The sequence below is a fragment of the Desmodus rotundus genome, chromosome 7 (genome assembly GCF_022682495.2).
Source record: "Desmodus rotundus isolate HL8 chromosome 7, HLdesRot8A.1, whole genome shotgun sequence".
Taxonomy (NCBI): domain Eukaryota; kingdom Metazoa; phylum Chordata; class Mammalia; order Chiroptera; family Phyllostomidae; genus Desmodus; species Desmodus rotundus.
Genome location: NC_071393.1, coordinates 126,342,946 through 126,358,857, shown reverse-complemented (window position 1 = coordinate 126,358,857; position 15,912 = coordinate 126,342,946). Strand labels below are relative to the sequence as shown.

Sequence of the window (15,912 nt, the reverse complement as noted above, 5' to 3'; positions counted from 1 at the left end):
ATCTCCAGCTTCTGAGGAACCACGCAGAGGTTTTGCTTTGAACCAAAGGCTTGAAACCTCACAAAATTATGGCTTCTCATCAACAATTTACAAAGTAGATGACAAAAAGACACTGCCTTCTACATTTTTTGCGTCACTGCCCAGGGACTTGGCAGGAACACTGTGCACAGGAACAGCTCTGCTCTTCCGTCTGCACAGCCCACCAGGGATGCACAGACGCCATTGCTGTGCCGGGTTCGACACTGGCTGTTGGATGTTACTGTCCTGAAATAACTCAGCTGAAACTTTCTCTGGGACAAACTGAGAAGGCAGGGCAGGCGTTTGGCTCCTGAACAGAAGCCACTTATTTCCTGAGAAAGATCATGATTACGTGCTCAAGCAAAGTGCCCTCATATGAATACCAGCCCCACTTTTGCCTCATGGTGACTCAAGCTGGTTAGTCAGTAGCAACGATTATTCCCAAGAAATTTGGGGTGACTTGTTTACATACTCACTGCAGTTTGTTTTCTTCAGGGGTGGTTACAAGATGAAAAAGTATTGGAAGAAGCAACCCAAAAAGTGGCCTTACTGCATCAGAAATACAGGTAACGCTAAGAAAAGGAGACATAGAAGTAGCGTAGAACTAATGCCTGTTTGAACCTGCAGTAAGCATTGACACAGTTAAATTGGGAACTTAAGACTGTGGCTGCAACTACCACCAGTCCTGTGAGTCGCCAGTGTTTTCATAGCACTCACTGTGGGCCAAGTGCTGGTCCAAGCACTTACCCATAGTAGCTCACTTATTACCCATGTGGTATCAGTGAGGAAGCTGAGAACGTTGAAAGCAGCCAGTCATTGAAGGGTGCCCATTCGCCACCCCGTATGGTAAAGGTTTGGGTGCTTACCTAGTCCTTTGTAGATGGATTCAAGGCTGGAGAGACGTGTGTTCTTTGCGATGCAGCAGGTGCAGGCTTTTTCCCCTCCTTGTGCACCTTTGGAAGCTGTATCTCTATCTTCCGGGGACGCTGTCTGTGCTGCGAGCCGTAGTGCTTACTGCATGACTTGCTTTCATTGTGAATCTGTCTTGGTCCGTAAGAAAAATCCTCTCCGAGAAAATTCTAGGTCTTCCTCGAAACCAGTTCCGAGTACTTGATGTATCATTAAATCCTTATAACCACTCTTTAAGGTAAATGTTATTATCTCCTTACAGATTGGGAAAGCCAAGCTCAAAAAGACTAAATAACTTGCCCAAAGTTACATGTGGTAGACGTGGGATTTGAACCCAGGTCTGTCTAATTATAACTTATTGTTCATCCCTTCCCATTAAAAATAACCTTTTGCCTTTAGTCTCTCTCCACTCAAATCCATACGCTCACTCCCAAAGGATTAATATTCTAAAACATCACTTTCCTCTTATCTACCCCACCACCCCTTTTCTCAAATGCTCATGAATCTTTTCTTGCTCTTCACTAGCCTGAGCTCATTACTCCTGGGATTCAAGGCCTCCTATCAATTGTTATATCCTGCCTTTCCAGCTTTACCTTCTGCTGTCCCAAATGAACCATGTTTTCCCGGCACAATTAATCCCTCGGGCACACATCACCTCGTCTTTTGTTACTTTCATTCATTCATTTGTGCATCCCCCTAGAAGATGGTCTACGACGATTACTCTCTGGGGGGGGGGAGTGCTGCATGGAATGGCACAGGATAAATGGACAACCCCCTGCCACCTGAGAATGGCCTTGCAGTCTAAGGGGCGGGCAGGACTACCTGCCCCTGTGGTAGTCATTACAATTCTAAGCATAGAATTGGGTGCGGTGGGAGAAATGTGCACAGAATGTGGTGGGCCTGCGCAGAGCAGGGGCATCTGGCTTACACTCGGGGGGATCCCAGAAAGTGATAGAGAAGGAGCGAGAGATACATAGGCAAGGTCTTGAAGGATATTAGGGATTGACCACGTGCATAGGTGAGTGACAGGTAGACCAGGAGGAGGGATTAGTGTGTGCAAAGGCCCAGAGGCATGAGGGAACATGGTGTACTCACAGAAATGCAGAGTTTGGGATGGCTGCAGTGTGGGGTGCCCTGGGGGTGTGGGGGAGCAGCAGCAGATGAGGCTGGAGAGGCACGTTTCCGTACAGTTGAGCACTTGCTTTACCCGCACCACCTTCCCGCCCATCCTTTCATTTCTGTCACTGGAGCGAAAAAGGATTTCCATCCTCCTAACTCATTATTTCCTGCACTTTCATCATTTGGCATGTAGCACACGATGCCTAGTATTGCCCAATACTTTGGATAATAAGCAGTTACACAGTGGCTTAGAGAGAATTTTAGCTTTTAGCAATGACATTTCAGGGGGTTGTCTTATTCCCTGCGTTCCCCTTGTCTGCCTAAAGTACAAGGGGCAGGATCTTCTGTAACTAAACCTCAGTGGCCCACAGCGCTTTGCATGTAGTCAGTTTTCAGTCGATGCTGATGGATTGATACAAGCAATTACAGATGCTTAGAAACTTGAAGTATGTATAGTGTTTTATGCCAAATTCGTCTGTAGTGTTTTAGAAAAGCTTCTCTTTTGTTGTTTTCGTTTTTGTTTTTAGCTTTGTGACTAATCTCACTAACATCCTTTGGGTTGCAGAGGGCTTCCAGCCCCTGATGCTGAAATGCTGTACATGCAGGAGGTGGAGAGAATGGAAGGCTACGGGGAAGAGAGCTACCCTGCGAAGGTGAGTGGGACGCGAAGGCCGGGGTTCTCCAAAATCAGCCTCAGCTACTCTGAGGGGGCAGTGGGGAGGCCCCCGGGGGGGCCTGCTGTGCACAGGCCGAACGCGCACAAAAGACTGGAAATTTAAAAGCTGAGGTCCTCGTGGCCAAAATTTTGAGGTAAAACACATGCGTGTTTTACAGTGTGTTCTTTGAATGCTCTCGAGAGTTCCTTAAGGAGTCCATCTCTTCCTGTACTCACATATTTACAAGGTGGTCCATCAGAAGTTTGACTTTCCCCTTCAGAATAGTTACTCTGCATGCTGTCTGAAGGTTTCACGGGCGCAAGCTCAGGGATTGAGGAATGGCTGTAGCTCCTCTCTGCCTGTGCTGCCCGAGCGTCTCCTTTCCTTTCAGGATAGCCAAGGCGGCGACATAGCCGTTGGGGCGTGTCTCGAAGGCATCTTCGTGAAGCACAAGAATGGAAGGCCTCCTGTGATGTTCCGGTATTTTCCTCCCATCTTTCTCTGCACTCTCTGGGGCTCCTGTTGGTGGTATTGTTTAGTCCCTGTGCTGGTTCTGTTGCTCGTAAGTCTCTCCCAAGGTCTCATTAGGAGATGGAAACATGCCCTCCCTGGAATAAACCAGCCCCTGACCGCAGTGGTTCTTTTTTGTAAGCTGCTTTCTTCAAAACCAAATGGGCAGAAAACTTAGGAAGTGCTTAAAAGCATGTGCCCCTTTTCTTAATATTTGGAGGTGTTCTTTGTTATGATGTGCACTTTTCATTTGAGCTCTGGTTTCTAGGGCTATTTCTTGTGGAAAATCTAGGGCTTTCTCTGACTCCAGTTAATGTATCAACATTCCTAACCTACCAACATCTCAGCAAATTTCAGTGACGTTTTGTAATGTTGACTTTGTTCCTGACTATAAAAAAGTGGCACTGTTCATTTATGGAAGCATTAGGAGGTGTGGAGTAAGGAAAACAGAAAAGATATGTAACAATGTGCTAATTAATAGTGGCGGATGCTGAACAATGAAATTTCAGGTGGCTTAAATTTCATTTTCAGTATTCTGTGTTCCAATTTTTATCGTTCTGTTTTAAAGATGTTATTTACTTATTTCTAGGGAGAGGAAGGGAAGGAGAAAGAGAGGGAGGGAAATTCAATGTGTGGTTGCTTCTCCTGCGCCCCCTACTGGGGACCAGGCCCGCAACCCAGGCACGTGCCCTGACTGGGAATTGAACCAGCAACCCTTTGGTTTATAGGCTGGTGCTCAATCCAGTGAGCCACACCAGCTAGGGCTCCAGTTTATATCTTAAAGATAGTAAATAGGGCCATGTCGTTCAATCTCTTTATTCCTCAAAATTCATAAGTTAAAATTTAAAGTGTCATTTCATAGAAGTATTTGCAGTTTTACTGAGATTCTCCCTATTAGATTCTGTCATCTCTTGATGAAAAATGAAACGTTTATATCAGTTTTGTTTTTTGATTCCTTTGTGTTTACCATTTAGTGACCCCTGTATTAAACAGATTCTTTTATTCCCCTTACCCCTCCCCCCCTTTAAAAGTAAATTCCTCCACCTCCACCCCATGTAAGCTTTTTAAACCATCCCTACTATTTCTTCTTGGGAACTAGTTACTCCTTTCAAGATTTTTTTTCTCTGAGCGAGCATCTCTTCCCTCATTTTCTTTGGTTTACTGCGTTTTGGGGCCCTGAGTTCTCATGGTGATCATGACCACAGTGAGTGAACACTGCTCGGGGAGAGGTTCCCCTTCCTAGGCTGGGCGGCACTGGGCCTGGCCGCTCCTTTTTGGCGATTGCTGTCGTGTGCTTGTTAAGTGTTCCCAGTATGCTGAGTTGGGGGTTGGGGCGGGGACCGGATCTGGACCCCACTGGAAGGGCTGGGCCCGACAGTGCCCAAAGGCCCACATGGAAGCTGGAGACATCAGTTGGCTCCCTTCCTCTCATGGATAGGAATTTCAAAAACTGTCTTTAATATGATACTCATAATCTTTGGATTTAACAATTCAACACTGGATCACTACAAATTAATTTCATTTATTTTAAATAATATAATGGAGAAGGATAAAGAGTAGTAAACATTTTTTCTTCCAGACCCATTTTCTCATTCATAAAATTACAGTTACGTAATAAAATCAAATATTAATATATAAAGTCTAACCATGATAAAATACAGTTAGAAAGTTCAAGGCAGGATTTTGAGTACTGGTGAACACACCCAGGATAGAGTAGTTGACTCTTTGGGTTCCTAGCATTGGAACTTCATTGTCACCCTGAAGCTTCTCAGAGCACCCCTCCTCCAGCTTTGGGTCTTATTTTATCCAGCCTACAAAACTCAACAGTACTTGCGTGCTTCTCTCTCTTGCCGTACCCTCCAACTATGCCCCTTTGAGGGAAGCGCTGTGACTTACTGATCTTAGTATCCCTGAGACCTAACAGAATTTCTGGCCTTGTTATAACACATGACCTTTAAGGTGTTTGTTGAATGAAGAAAGGAGGCACTGGCAACCAGCTGATATTGATCCAATTAGTGTTGCAAGGGAGGGTAAATAGATTTTACATTTTGACACAATCTTTGGCACTATTTGGTATACATGCATTTACTTTCTGCAACTAGGTGTTGTGACTTCAGTTAGAAAACGCATGCTAGCTGATTAAAACAAGTTTTCTTCCTAAAATAATTAACACACATTATCTTATGCATCAAGCTCAAGAAGGAATCCGTATCCCGGTGCAAACATGAGCGCTCACATTGCCATCTTCTGTCTGTCGCTCTGCAGGTGGCATGACATCGCTAACATGTCCCACAACAAGTCCTTCTTTGCGTTGGAGCTGGTGAGCAAAGAGGAGACTGTCCAGTTTCAGACTGTGAGTGGACAGTAGGAGTCGCATGGATGACTTTCTGAGCGTTCAAGTTAGCGTTTCTGTGTGTATGTTGGGGGGGTGGCATTAAAATGATAATGTTTTACAGTTTTATAAAACATTGTAAGATTTTATAACATTTTGCATAATAGTAGTTTTGTCATAATAGTACCTTTGGCAAAGGCAGTTGCTCAGGTAATATTGTCGAATGAATGAGTACTTGGATCAATACTGTCTGATCATGATGGTCTTTAAATTAAACTTAAGGGACTAAGTAGGAGAGGAAGTAAGCACTAATAGCTTAATTTCCGTTGATACGTGAATGGCTCTGTAGAAAGATTATTTCACAGTTAATTTGCTTTTGCTCTCTTGACAAAAGATAGTATTGAGTGGCTGAGTCAAATGTTTTGTTTGAAAATGTCTTTGAGTTATCTGTCAAAATAAAAATTGATGTTTTCATAATTTTTAAATTTCTAAGTCATTGAACTTGTTTAATGCAGGAATCACACTGTTAGAATAGATTTTTTGTCTTCATACCTAATTATAGCACTCGATGAAGACACAGTGTTAGAACTGAAAGAATCACAGTGTGTTAAGTGACTTCACATAATATGTTACCCAACTATGTCTTGTCCTCAGATACACTCTGTAACCAGTTGTAAATGTGCTTTCATTTATTCTATGCACATTTTGTTTGCTAGGAAGACATGGAAACAGCGAAGTACGTGTGGAGACTGTGTGTCGCGAGGCACAGGTTTTACCGCCTGAACCAGTGCAGCCTGTAAGTATGGCCGGCCCATGGGAGCTGTGGGAAATGGCAAGTTCAGAAATTTTGATCTTGAGTTGTATTGTATCATCTTAGAAAGGCAAATTTTATGAAAAATGATATTTTTATAAGATTTTTATGGTAAACTCTTTGTGTATTAAAATGAAATTTCTCAAATTATTTTTTCATTTTGGCTTTGGACCAACATCTGATAACTCCACATATGCCTCTGAGATCTTCACTCATTTACTAGGATCCTTCTAATTCTTGAAAGTTAGAAAGGGAATAGCCTTTTTTTTTTTTAATCAGCATTTTGTATAATTAAAGATTTTTGCTTTTCAAGCCATTTGAAGAATTTATGCCCTTCTTCCTAATGTACGTTTTTCTTAGCCCACGTGGGATCCCCTCCCCCGCCTCTGCTGGATCGTTGGTTCCCATTGGCAAACAGACACACTGCTAATATCTCACATCTGAAATGCATCTCCTTTATTCCTTGTGCCCTCCGGCTGCAGTGTCCTCTCTCTGCTCTCCTTCCTAGCGAGTTTCTGCAACAGAGTTGTGCGTACCTGCTCTCTCTCCCTCCTCCATCCTGTTTCCGCTGGGCTGCCTCATCATTGACACCGCCTGTCCCAGCCACAGTGACCTTCACCCAGGGGTCATTTCAGGTTCACCCAGGGGTCATTTCAGGAGTTCCTGCACTTGACCCCTCAGCAGCACTTACCCTGTGACTACCCCTTCCTCCTTGCACCCAGCCGTTCCTCGGCTGTGGGGACCCTGTCCTCTCCTGCTTTCCTCTTTCCAGGCTGTTTCTTCTCACTTGCCTTTGCTGGTTTAACCCTCAGAACTCATCTCCACCCACTTGGCCCCTAAGGGATTTTGCCTTGCCTCAGGCTTAAAAATTGCATCCCTGTGCTGAAAGTGCATCTGATCTTATATCTAGCCCCATCTTCTCCCTGAGCACTTGGGCGCTGGCCTAGTTGACTTCTCCACTTGGGTACCTAAGAGGCTCTTCAAATTTGATACGTCTAAAAGCAAACTCTTGATTTGCTCCTCTGCTTCCTGCCTCCAAACCTTTTCCCTTCTTCCCCTTTTTGACAAATGACAGCACTATATTCACCAGCCGAAAACCTACCTAATTCCTGCTTGATTCCTGTACCTCTTTCCTCCACATCCAATTCTTCAGGAAGCTCTGCCTGCTGTGCCTTCAAAATATATCTGGTTCGATCCCCGGTCAGGAGACGTACAGGAAGCAAATAATAAATGCATAAAAACGTGGAACAACAAATTGATGTGTGTGTCTCTCTCTCCCCTCCTTCTTCTCTCTCTCTAAAAATCAGAGTAAGTTTTTTGGCTGGATGAGCAAGACAGAGCACCACTCTCAGAGTTCCAGCTCAGGACCAGACCTGAGCCTGTTCCTCTCCTCCACCCTTCCTTAGCTAGGGGGTCACTGCAGCCTCCTGTGACCCCCCTGGATCTGTCTGGACAGCTGCCCCTTGATCCCAGCTCCCAGACCCACCAGTCCTTACAGTGGGAATGCCCCTCGAAGCTGCAGGCCTTTGCTGGCATACCCCTCCTCCTCTCTCCTGGCAGACTCGTCACCCTGCAAGATCTGGTTTAAATGCAGCCACTCTGGAGCCACCATGCATTTCATTTGCTTAGTCCTCAGTACTACTCTCAAAGTCCTGTCTTTTCCTACCACTTTCATCATAATAATTATGATTCAGGAAGTGCTTTTCTCTGCCAAGCATTATGCTGAGAACTTTTATCTCCTTTAATCTTTATAGGAGCTCTGTCTGGTACAATTATTATTGCCCCTTGCTGGAAGAAGGGATGGAGACTTAGAGGTGTGAGATAGTGTTCCCTCGCCGCATAAGTAGTCACTGGGAGCAGGGTGACTAGAGCCTGTGCTGTTGGCCACATGCTAGCCTGTGACAGCTCACGTCTGCTGTTCCAACATGAATGTGGTTTGTCTGTCTTGTCTGCCGGAGCCTGGGTGACACAGTGATGGGATTGCAGGGGAGGAGACCCTTCTGCTTCTGGTTAATTTCCTTTCATTACTGATTGATTGCCAGTTGGGGGGAGAAAAATCTTAAAAGGACATTTTATCCCTTTGGGCCAGGAAGGAAGAGGCAAGGCTGGGGAAGTGCTTTGTGTTTTATAGGGACCCAGGTGTAAAGAAAACCTCCAGTCAGGCCCAAATGCGCAGAGACTCCTGGGAGAAAAGAGAAGGAATAGGCCTTGGGGGACCCATTTGGCAGATCCATCTACTGAGGGGCACTTGGGCCCCCTGTTCCCCTCTCCACCCTGCAGCCCCTCCAACCATGTTTTTATCTGAGTTCCTCTGCTGGTCTGTGATGGGGTTTTGGAAAACCCTAACTGACCGGGAGGAGCAACCCTGTTTTCTGAGGGTGTGGGGAGCCGCGGCTTGCTGTCGGGCATGGAGTTCTGGGTGCATTTGTGGGAGGAAGTGTTCCTTCTGCTGGCTGGATTCAGTGTTGCTGCTAGGCCAGGAGAGCTGCATTCGGGGCTCCTCTGGGCGGGCCTGGTTCCACCCAGCCATGTGTGACATTATTTTTATGCAGAAGTGTGTTCTGAGATTCCAGGAGTAGGCATGCAGTCAGGCTTTTCAGAAGTATAAAGCCTTTCGTAAGTTTAAGAGTGTTCGTAATATGGAGCCATCAATACCTTAGTTCATTCATTTCCTGGAGAATAATGGGGAACCAGTCATTTTGGATAAACCATAAACGTAGCCCCTTTTCCAGTAGGCATCTGTATTGGTCGGTGCCACGTTGCGTTTCAGGCTCTGTACATGCAGTAGGCCGTGGAAGTCCATTTCCGTGGAGTACTTTTTCCTCTGTAATTATCTATGACGGTTGATGTCCACTTCCTTCTGTGGGAAACGAATGTTGCACTGTGAGCACTCGGTCCCCAGGTAAAGTAAGTGAATTCTTAGCTTTTAATATTTTGCTAGGTAATAAAATGGAAAATAACTTTAATTTTTATGGTCACTTCTCTTAAGGCTCTCAACCTAGACTGTTGAGTGACCTTTAATATTACAATGATTCTAAAGTGGCAGTAGACTTGTTCTCATGGTCCAAAAGGGTAAGCTCAAGTCAGTAGACTTGTTCTCATGGTCCAAAAGGGTAAGCTCAAGTGTGGTGGGCATTTCAAGAGACAGCAGGAGGCCTGGCGCTGGACAGCGGATGCTGGGTGTCTGGTCCAGGCTGGGGCCACCGGTGACTCAGGAGATGGATTCTGTTTGCATAGAAAGGGAGACTTCACTCCTTGAGTGTCCCCTTGCCACCTACTCAGACCTGATACTTATTGATGGTGTGATGGTGTTGAGACGACCTAATGAGATTCATCTATCCTTGGCCCAGATGACCGTATTTCAGAGTTTAAAGAAGGGCCTGATCCACCATGAGTCTTGCCTGCTCCCTCCACTTTCAAACAAGGTACTTAGGTAACAGGATCATCTTATGTCACCCAAGTCTTAAAAATGTTAGATAACAACAGTTGTTTTGTTTTTAATTTATTAAATGGGGATAATAGGACCTTACGCAATATTCCCTTAGGATTGGAGTAGGAATTCAGTAAGATAACGTCAGTCTTTTAGGTGAATGACTTCTCGCCCCCCCCCCCCCCCCTGCCCCGTCAACTCCCCCAGGACTGGTCATGCTAAAATCAGCCTCTGGGAAAAGCGGGGGGGGGGGGGGGGGGGGGGGGGGGAGGGGAGAAAAGGAACCTTGAGAGGGTTCTTGGTGTAGGAGGCTTTTCTCTCCCTTCTATGTGGAGGGGAGTAGAGAATGGTATCCACCCCCAGGCTATAAAGCCAAGTGGTAGAAGTTTCAATAGACTTTCTCTAGAGGTGGAAGTTGGATTTCACTCACTAGCAGGCTGCTTGCTGAGCACAGTGAGAGGGTTGGCGTGTGTTCCCTGCGGTTTGGGGCTGTCCGTGAACAGGGCAGCCGGCATCACCTGGGTTCTGGAGACTTTTAGGATCAGGAGACTGCTGGAGAAGGCCCTGCCTGGGCAGGGGAGGGGGGTTGCCCCACTTCTTTGAGGCCTAATGCAGGGTTTGAAGATCCCGTGAGAGGTCGGGGGGGAAGGTAGAGTAACCGCTGTTCCATTTGAGGAAAGCCACAGAGACTAACATTTTCTAGGTATTTCCACCATCCCCCACAGTTTTTTGTTCATCAAAATCTCATTCCTCTGCACTAGCCATAAATATATAAAAAAGAAGCTCATTAAGCAAAATTCAGACAACCCTTAGAAATACGAGCTCAACTGTAAGTGCTTAGGAATAAGCATCACTTTCTGCCTCATGTAATGTATCATTTGTTCAGCAAAGACTGAGGCCTTCCTTGTGTGCCCGGCTCCAGCGATGCCATGGTGTACGCTGTGGCCTCCGTGGAGCTTACAAATTGCCAGGGCTGGGGCTGGGGAGTCAGACTAATAATCAGCTGTCAGGAGCCTGTGCTCGGGAAGCTGACAGACCTGCCTCCTTCAAGTGCCAGTTCTGCTGCTTGTTTTCCATGTGACCAGGAGTAATTTACTTAATCTGAGTATCAGTTTCTTCATGTGTGAAATTGGGGTAATGATCGTCCTCCCTCCACAGAAAGCACTGTACCAGCAAGTGCTGTCGTTTATTTTACTTGGGCCAGCAGCCTTTTCTCGCTTTCTCATGTCCAGCGCACACATCCCAGTGATTTTTTCCCTAAGAGTTCTTCACCTGTCTCATCTTAGCAGCACCCGCCAGCATTGTGAACTGCCCCCAAAGTCTGGAAAACACAGCCACCAGTTCCACCGTTTTCCCTTGTGTACTAAGTTTAGGAGAGCTGACCTCACAGTAGACGCCATTTACAAGAACATTGGCAAGAAGCAAGAGTTGGTTAGAGTATTAGAGCGGATGGCGAGGCTGGCCCCGTCAAACAGTTTGGCAGGAGGAGGAGGTGGTTTGTTGGTGTGAAGCAGAAACAGCCTCTGCAGTGGGCGGTGTCGCCCACATCATGGGTGCTGCCAGCCAGGGAGCCAAAATAGCGTGGGGGGGAGTTGCTGCCTGTGTCCTAAGCTCTGTGTCCTTGGACTTTGTGTTAAACACACTTAAGTTTATTTTTGCTGCAGGCCGGGCAGCTCTGGACGTGTTGGAGGATTCTATCAGCATCCTCCTTTCTCCTCATGTCTGGGTTTCGAATTCATAGCACTTGAAAAGTTCAGTCCATTTCAGTGAGTCTCTGGATGAAACACAAACTTCAGAGGACCAGTGTGCCTGAACCTAGCCCTGATGATGGCGAATGAGCAAAGGCCAAGTACATTTCAAGGCTACAAAATGCAGTGTCTTCAAATTCTGGACACGGATTTTAGGAATATATTAACACCCAGTTAAGGAGTGTTAAAAAACAAAAGAAGCCCAGACACACCCTCCTGACCTGTTTCACTAAGGAGGCTCCTCCTTTTAGCAGCGTGTGGTACTTTACCAATTGATAGTAGGTACTTCTGCAGTCCAGTAGAATTCGCATCCGTTTTACTGTTGAGCAACGCAAGTGCTGGCGGAGTGGAGCGTCCTTTGGAAAGAGACATCTGCTCACCTGACGTTCAGCTAAGGTGCAGGGTTCGAACGTAAGATACCAGTTGTTGGAGCACTAGGAGTGTTGGTTTATGAGACACGGGGCTTGATGTTATGGAAAATGTGCTGATTAAGTGGAGTGAGTGTTCACTTCGTAATTATGGATTTTCTGGTAATTAGTCCTTAGAGTGCTATAACGAAAGGTCACAAAGTATTTTTGTGATCAGTGATTACATGTCACGTAAGCTCCTGAGCCAGGAGCAGATGGCGAAAAGTTTTTTTTTTTAAAGTGCTTTGACAAAATTCTGTAAGTCATCCACAAAGCCAAGAATCCTCAGTATTTAGGTTCCTAGATCTTATTTTTGACAAAACTGACCACACAAAAACAAAAAGTGTTTAAAAATGATATAATTACAAATGGGCTTTTCTGTTTCTTGGTCCTTTTTGATCTGATTCAGAGATGGGCCTTGTGAATAGTTTCAACTCTCAGCTTATCTGATAAACATTAGTTGACCCTCCTTAATATTCTCATATTAAGATTATGAGAATAATCTTATATTGCTTTTTAAAAAGTGCATTTAAAGCCAATCAGAGAGAAGTTTCTTGAAAGAAAGTTAAATAAATGGGTTTACCACAGGCCCACTAGAACGATTTTCCTGCCTTTTTGTTTTTCCTAACTCTGTTCCTGAGAAGAGAGACAGTCTTAAGTTATCAGAGCTATAGGTGTATCCCATCGTTACGTTTGCAGACTTTTAATTAAGGGCAGTCTCCATTGCTTCTGGTGTTAGGGCCCTGGTAATGGGGTGTTCAGTGCTGACCTGGCCCCCAGGACGGATGCCTTTGCCCTGAGTCCTGCTTCCTCTGGGATAAGTCTGTGGCTGGACTGGCCCTGCCCTCTTCCCCGCTGCTTGAGGTCATTCCCGCGGCTTCTGGATGGACCAGGGAAAATCACTCCAGTGGATCCCTCTGGTATCCAGGCAGCTGATGCTCTGTGAGGAGGCTCAGACCCTGAGTGGTCAGAGAGACCCGGGCAGCAGGAAGGGGCAGAGGCCCCATGTGAGGACAGAGAGTCTCCCGCAGCTCAAATTTGTGGTTGGGTTACTTTGTCTTTTTGCGTTAGAGCATTTGTTGTTTTACCTTCTTCTTCATTCGTCTCGGTAGAATTAGGAAGACTGTGTGTGTGTGTGAGCATGCATGTAAGGTCTTCTAAAGACATGTCTTGTTTCATAGGCAAACTCAGACCGTCGCAGTGAACCTGATTAGGAGGAGGTCTTCTTCAAGGGCGTCTCTGGTAAGAAAGGAGGAAAACTTCGGTGGCCGTTTTTCTTTCAGTGACGTCATGTCGTCTTTCTCCGTACAGCAGGCTCGTGGCAGTGCTGGTTTTAGTTGGAACCACAAGTGTGTCGATACATGATTGTTTTTGACCAAAGAAATGGTGATTTTTCCATAGGTTAAGCCCAATATTTATTTGTTTACTTATTTAAAAAAAAGATTTTATTTATTTATTTTTAGAGAGAGGGGAAGGGAGGGAGGAAGAGAGAAAGAGAAACATCAGTGTGTGGTTGCCTCTCCTGTGTCCCCTACTGGGGCCCTGGCCTGCAACCTAGGCTTGTGCCCTGACTGGGAATCGAACCAGTGACACTTTGGTTCGCAGGCCCGTGCTCAATCCACTGAGATACACCAGCTAGGGCCCCATATTTATGTACTACTTATATGTCACGTATTGAGATGTTAGGTCCAACCTAATACTTAAAATTTTGACTATTAGCCAAGTGTAATCAGAAGTTAGTACTACTGATTAAGATGAGCTATGTGCCTCTTAAGATGAACTTTGCTACATGAAAGCTTTTTGTATTCAGGTGTTTATATAAGAAGCCAGGATATTCGTGTCCAGGATGTTTTCTCGTGCTGATGTCTGACATGTGCGCCCGGGGCATGGCGTTGCCCTTCTGGGAGACGGTGAAGATGACAGGTGCAGCTGTAGGGTCTTTGCTTTGTTTACTTCTCATGTCTAATGTTTTTGACTCCTTTAGAAGTTTCCTAGTGGCAGGAAAGAAGCCAGCAGAGAGCTACTTCACATATGGTGCACAGGCAATGCGTTTTAACCCTGTTTCCAACTTTCCCTTTATCAGCCTAAACCTCAGCCCTATGCGATGCCTCCGCCGCCCCAGCTGCATTATAATGGGCATTACACAGAGCCATACACTTCTTCTCAAGGTAAGGTGCACTGTTTCTCCAGCGCCTTACAAAGTTATTACCACTTGAATAAATTGTGAACATTTGGAAATCTTGAAGCCAGCATCAGTTTTGGCTGAACTGACATCCAGAGTTGGTGTCATGATTATAGCGAAGCCGGACGTGCAGAGTAGACGGCCGCTGTGTTCAGTTTCTTGGACGTGTGTGGAGAACGTGCAGTACAGTCGTCCTCCTCTGTCTGCGGGGCACGTGTCCCAGGACCCCCAGTGGGTGCCTGAAACTGCGCATGTACCGACCCCCGTGTGTACTGTGCTTTTTCTCATGCACACATGCCCAGGTAAACTTTACCTCATAAATTAGGCACAGTAAGAGATTAGGGTGTTCGGAGAGTAAGGAGGTCCATTCAGCTCACACAGGGAACTGGCAGGAAACGATGCCTGAAGGGACCAGGAGGTGGACCGGACTGTGTTGTCTGTGCTGGGCCCCGGGGTGAAGATGAGAGTTCCATGCAGCGAGGTGGTCAGTAGGGGAGCAGTGTTTTGGGGCGGACACTCTAAGACTGTCCGTCTCGGGATGTTTTGCACCTTCACTGTCCTCTCCTCCTCGCGCCCTGCCCTTGTCTGGGTTTGTGACCCCAGCCCCTCCTACTCCTGGGACAAGACTCTTCTGTTTGTGTTGCTAGTGTTTCCTTCCTACTCGTTCCTTTTCCTGGGTCTACAGACATCCTATCCTTTGCCCCTCTCTTCTCTTTGACTGTGTGTGATTGTTTTCCTTTTTCACCCCTTTCTTCCAAGAGCAACACCTGTGTGTTGCGTTGGTTTGGTTTCCCGCTTACTCCTTGTGCCTTTGCTGCTCTGTTTGAGCTGCCCTCTCCCGGGTCCCTGGCACCCCACCCATGCTCCTTACCATCTGGTTCCAGCATTCCCTCCTTCCTGAGAGGTCTCAGTGTGCTGGGTGCTCCCTCCTCTGCCTGCGCCATCAGTGTTGCTTACGCCTCTGACGTCCGTCTGTCCCTGGTCGCCTTCCCTCCCTTTGCAGGCTCCTCCACACCTCAGGTTTCACCAAGGATGAGTATCACACCTGTACTTTCCACTCCTTCCTCGATCCTGAGCCCCAGCCCCTCACTTCCATGTCTGCTAGGTGTCCACGCTGTTCAGGGAGCTATGGCATGGATGCCCTCAGCCGAGCGCCTGCCTTATGGTAAGCAGTCAGTACATAGGACCAGCTATTGCAGACTCGCGGGACGTTGATTGAAATATTAAGTTTGATCTCTTCACTCTACTAGCCTTTCTCCATGTTCCTTCATCTTTATGATGAAGTCACTCTCCTGGTTGCTTGGACTACACACTGCATGCAGTTTTTCTTTTCTTCCCTTCCTCGCCCTTAACATCCAGTCAGTTACAGATCTCTGGTATCATATGGCTTCTAACTGCGGATGATACTGCTTCCTTCGCCCCGTCCCTCTGCTACGGCCCTAGCCTAGTTTCTTTTCAAACCTCTCGCTCACTGTTGTGCCCCAGGGCCGGGTATCTTCCAGGCCCACTCTCCCAGCTTTCTTGGCCACACAGCTGCCAAGTGATTGTCTTAGCTGCCTGATGGTCGTTCCTTTGCCTGGCGTTCAGCTCTGCACGACATTCCCTCACTTGGTTTCCAGCTTTAACTCCACCACCCTTTCCCTCCTCCCCAGCTGCCTGGTGCGCAGCCAGGCCCAGCCCAGCCTCTAGGAGGGGTCTCGCATTGCCCTTGCCGCTCCGTCACCCAGAGTGCCTGTATCCTGCCGGCCTCCATCCGGTCAGGATAGTCCAGGTTGTGCCGTGAGAACAAA

General features: G+C 46.6%; 1 protein-coding gene across 2 annotated transcripts in view; it reads left to right on the top strand.

Moving 5' to 3' along the window:
- The window catches only part of PTPN21 (protein tyrosine phosphatase non-receptor type 21), a 61,472-nt gene that overhangs the window by 29,010 nt on the left and 16,550 nt on the right, over nucleotides 1-15,912 (top strand). For both annotated transcript variants that reach the window (XM_053927821.2, XM_024567651.4), the window contains exons 6-12: nucleotides 514-584; nucleotides 2,612-2,699; nucleotides 3,094-3,182; nucleotides 5,478-5,565; nucleotides 6,261-6,340; nucleotides 13,122-13,182; nucleotides 14,024-14,108. In XM_053927821.2, coding sequence (XP_053783796.1) covers nucleotides 514-584; nucleotides 2,612-2,699; nucleotides 3,094-3,182; nucleotides 5,478-5,565; nucleotides 6,261-6,340; nucleotides 13,122-13,182; nucleotides 14,024-14,108 — 562 coding nt within the window. The remainder of the gene's footprint in view (nucleotides 1-513; nucleotides 585-2,611; nucleotides 2,700-3,093; nucleotides 3,183-5,477; nucleotides 5,566-6,260; nucleotides 6,341-13,121; nucleotides 13,183-14,023; nucleotides 14,109-15,912) is intronic.